The sequence below is a fragment of the Fragaria vesca genome, linkage group LG5 (genome assembly GCF_000184155.1).
Source record: "Fragaria vesca subsp. vesca linkage group LG5, FraVesHawaii_1.0, whole genome shotgun sequence".
Taxonomy (NCBI): domain Eukaryota; kingdom Viridiplantae; phylum Streptophyta; class Magnoliopsida; order Rosales; family Rosaceae; genus Fragaria; species Fragaria vesca.
In genome coordinates, this window is record NC_020495.1 from 10,126,389 (window position 1) to 10,129,526 (window position 3,138).

Below are 3,138 nucleotides of genomic sequence, written 5' to 3' on the forward strand. Positions count from 1 at the left end.
TGATAGAGCTACTCAAATAAGGCCTATGGCTGCCGAAACTAAACCTATGCATTTTTCTCTAATCTGAGTTCTTTCGCATTGATTCGACCAACATGGTCAAAATGCAGTATAGGGCAACCTATGATACAGCTCCCATGAAATGCAACATCAATAAACGGAAAGAAAGAATCAGATCGAGTCCCCATTTTCCAACGAAATAACAAAACAGAACTTGCATATTTGTTCCCAGTTAATTTCATGATCAACATCTTACATACATTAATAACTAGAAATTATAGCAGTGCGTACCAAATTAATTAACGTGGCCGGTTAATGATCAGTTCTTCAATGGGAGGAACTCGAAAAACTGGTAATTAGGGCCAGTGCCGAAACTAGGATTCAGTGACGATTTCTCAGCTGCAAGATGGCTTTTCTCGCCGCAAGTATTACTCCGGAGCGGAAAGAGCTCGAGCGTTTGAGTCTGATCTTCATCTTCGACACTGTGGTGGTGGTGGAGGAGATGGCGACCGTTAAGGGCAGCGCCGGACCTGCAGGGAGCTATAAAGATGCTGAGATCATGAGGAGGACTAGTCTTATTGTTAGGGTTATTGATGAGCTGCTTTTGGTCCATCCCCATTGTTCTTACTGTCGCTCTAGGACAAGTGGGTGCGTTTATGAGGTGGGTGAGGTCATGAAGAGAAGGAACAGAAGGAGGAGGAGGAGGACAAGACAACTGCATCATCTGCCAAGTGGCATTCTTTTCCACAGGCATGGAATTCCTTCTTTGCTGTTGTTGAAGTTGCTGCAATTCTTCCTCATCGAATTGGACCCATCCTTCCGTCCTGTTTTCTTCTGCTCCTGCTTTTACTGTTTCCTGCACACTTGAGAAAAACTCATTAGGGTTTAGGGCTACAATTGTCTTTTTGCATGGAGTGTGATGGTCAGAGAGCGGTGCCCGAATCGGTGGGCAAACGACATGAATGAGAAATGAGAATGAGGGCAAAGCTATAGTAGTAGAGAGCACGCACAGGACCCAAAACCCTTTAGAGAGCAAAGCTAACAGAAGCCAAGCCCCGACAGAAAGGAAGGATTGCAGCTTTTAGACAAAACCCTCCTTTCATTTCCCAACGATAAACAAAGCAAGCTTTTCCTCCTACATCTCTTCGTGTCTTCTTCTTCTTCCTCTCTATCTCACACACATTTGCATGCTTTTTAATTAACCTTTTAACCATGTACGTACATGAATAATACCAGATAATGATAAGCAAATAATCTCTTCCTAATTACTTGTTAGACTTTTGAGAGAATCTTTGAGGAATTCCAAGTTGGGAAAAGGGGGGCTCAGCTAGCTAAGCTGGGGAAGCTTTATCTTTGCTATGAAGAAAGATAGATAAAAACAAAACAAAGACAGGAACAGAAACAGAAACAGGTATAGGGAAATAGAATAGACCTGTTGATGATGATGCAGATGATCTTGGAGACTAGTAGTCATGCAGTTTGTAGAGGGTGCCCAATTCTTGGTCTCTTCAACTTCATACACTGTCCTACTTGCTCCGCCTGTGTTTGTACTCGTAAAGAAAAACATAAAGACTACCACTTTAGACATTCCTCATTTTGATCTCAAACAACAAACAATAGGAATTTGTATTTGTTATTTTGGTCTGAAACAATTGGATTTTTCGATTTTAATTGTTATCAGAAAAATGTTAGTTAAAGAAGGAATACAACTCAAAACATGCATCATCTATCTCCTCCTCTAACTTCTTCTTTCAATCAAACTAAGTTTGGAACCAAATCGGTAAGAAGATCTAATGACTATATATGAAAATAGAAAAGTATATGTAAGTTGTATTTTTAGATCCTAGGGGTTTGAATTTACTCACCTAATGATTCCTTCTTTTGGTGATCTGCGGAACACATGAGTTGAAGGTCGTCGTGAGATTCCATCTGGCGACGGCGTTTCTGCCTCTCTCTTGCCTTGTGGTTTTGGAACCAATAGAACACGTTCTTTCCCTCAATCTTTCCAAACCTTCGAAGCTGAGCAGTGATTTGCTGAATCTGCTCAGCCGATGGAGTTCGAGTCCCTCGTCGATATAACTCTTCTAGTGCCCTCAACTGCTCCGGCGTGGGGTTCCATCTCGAGCTCACCACTACCTGAGGCACTGTGTTGAACTCCCTCATCCCTCTTTGTTCACCTGGATATAGATTGATCATAGAGTCAACCCAAGATTCTCAACAAGCATCACTCTAACAGTCATGTACTTTTAGCTAGAAACAAAGATGAATATGTTGTGCATACCCAGCTGGTGATACTGTGCTAAGAAATCAGACGCAGCGTGAATTCGACTGAAACAAGGCGGAACATGTGTGCTTGTTGAACTGTTGTTGTTGTTGTTGTTGTTGTGCGTCCTGGGAACGAGAGGACGAATCTTCCGACCGTTGAAGGCGGAATCCGGAATCATATTGAAGTCACTACTATCATTGTATCCCATCATCCACATTTTAAATACCAATCTGGGCTGCAGGCTAGGGTTTAGTTATATACTTCTCTCTTCCTTTGCTAGCTTCACTCACTCTCAAGCTACTAATAGCCTTGGAATGAAGGGATGTCTTTATAAGTAAGGAGTACTAAAGTGAAGTGATGCTTTGAAAGGATGGGTTGAAGTTTGAAGAAGGGTGCAAGAAATGGGAAAAGGAGGAGGAAGAGAGCATGCAAGTTAGGAATGGTGTGGGAAATGGGATATGGAGAAGAAGATGCTGGTGTTTAAAATAGGGTGAAGCCTAGCTACCTTGCATAACCAGTAGACTTGGTTTATATTTAGTACATATTGATGCTGTCTAGCCAGCTTAGAAAAGAGAGAAGAGAGAAAAGGAAAGAGGGTACTGTACCGAAAATTGAAAACGGGGTAATTGAGCTGAAACAGTGTATTGAAGCTATGTATGTTTGAGTCTCAGACATACAGAGATGGGGATTGATCACTTTATATGACTATAGGGAGAAAGAGAGAGAAGATTGAAGAGTTAGCTAGTGTGGTGCTGGTTTAATACGGAACAAAGTGAGCTGCAACATATGAAGTTGACTAGGCAACCTCATATGGAGGAGAAGGGACAAAGCAAATTCGGAAAAGAAAAACAAAACAAAGCAAAGCAGAGAGAGAG

At 41.7% G+C, this 3,138-nt stretch overlaps 1 protein-coding gene across 1 annotated transcript; it reads right to left on the reverse strand.

Annotated features, from left to right (window-relative positions):
• Nucleotides 1-316: 316 nt before the first annotated feature.
• On the reverse strand, nucleotides 317-2,480 carry LOC101293598 (WUSCHEL-related homeobox 1-like). Its single transcript, XM_004301203.1, has 3 exons — nucleotides 2,279-2,480; nucleotides 1,863-2,174; nucleotides 317-984 (listed from the first exon to the last, which is right to left on the reverse strand). Exons 1-3 carry the CDS (start codon nucleotides 2,478-2,480, stop codon nucleotides 317-319), a joined length of 1,182 nt encoding a protein of 393 aa, XP_004301251.1.
• Between the last annotated feature and the right edge of the window lie 658 nt (nucleotides 2,481-3,138).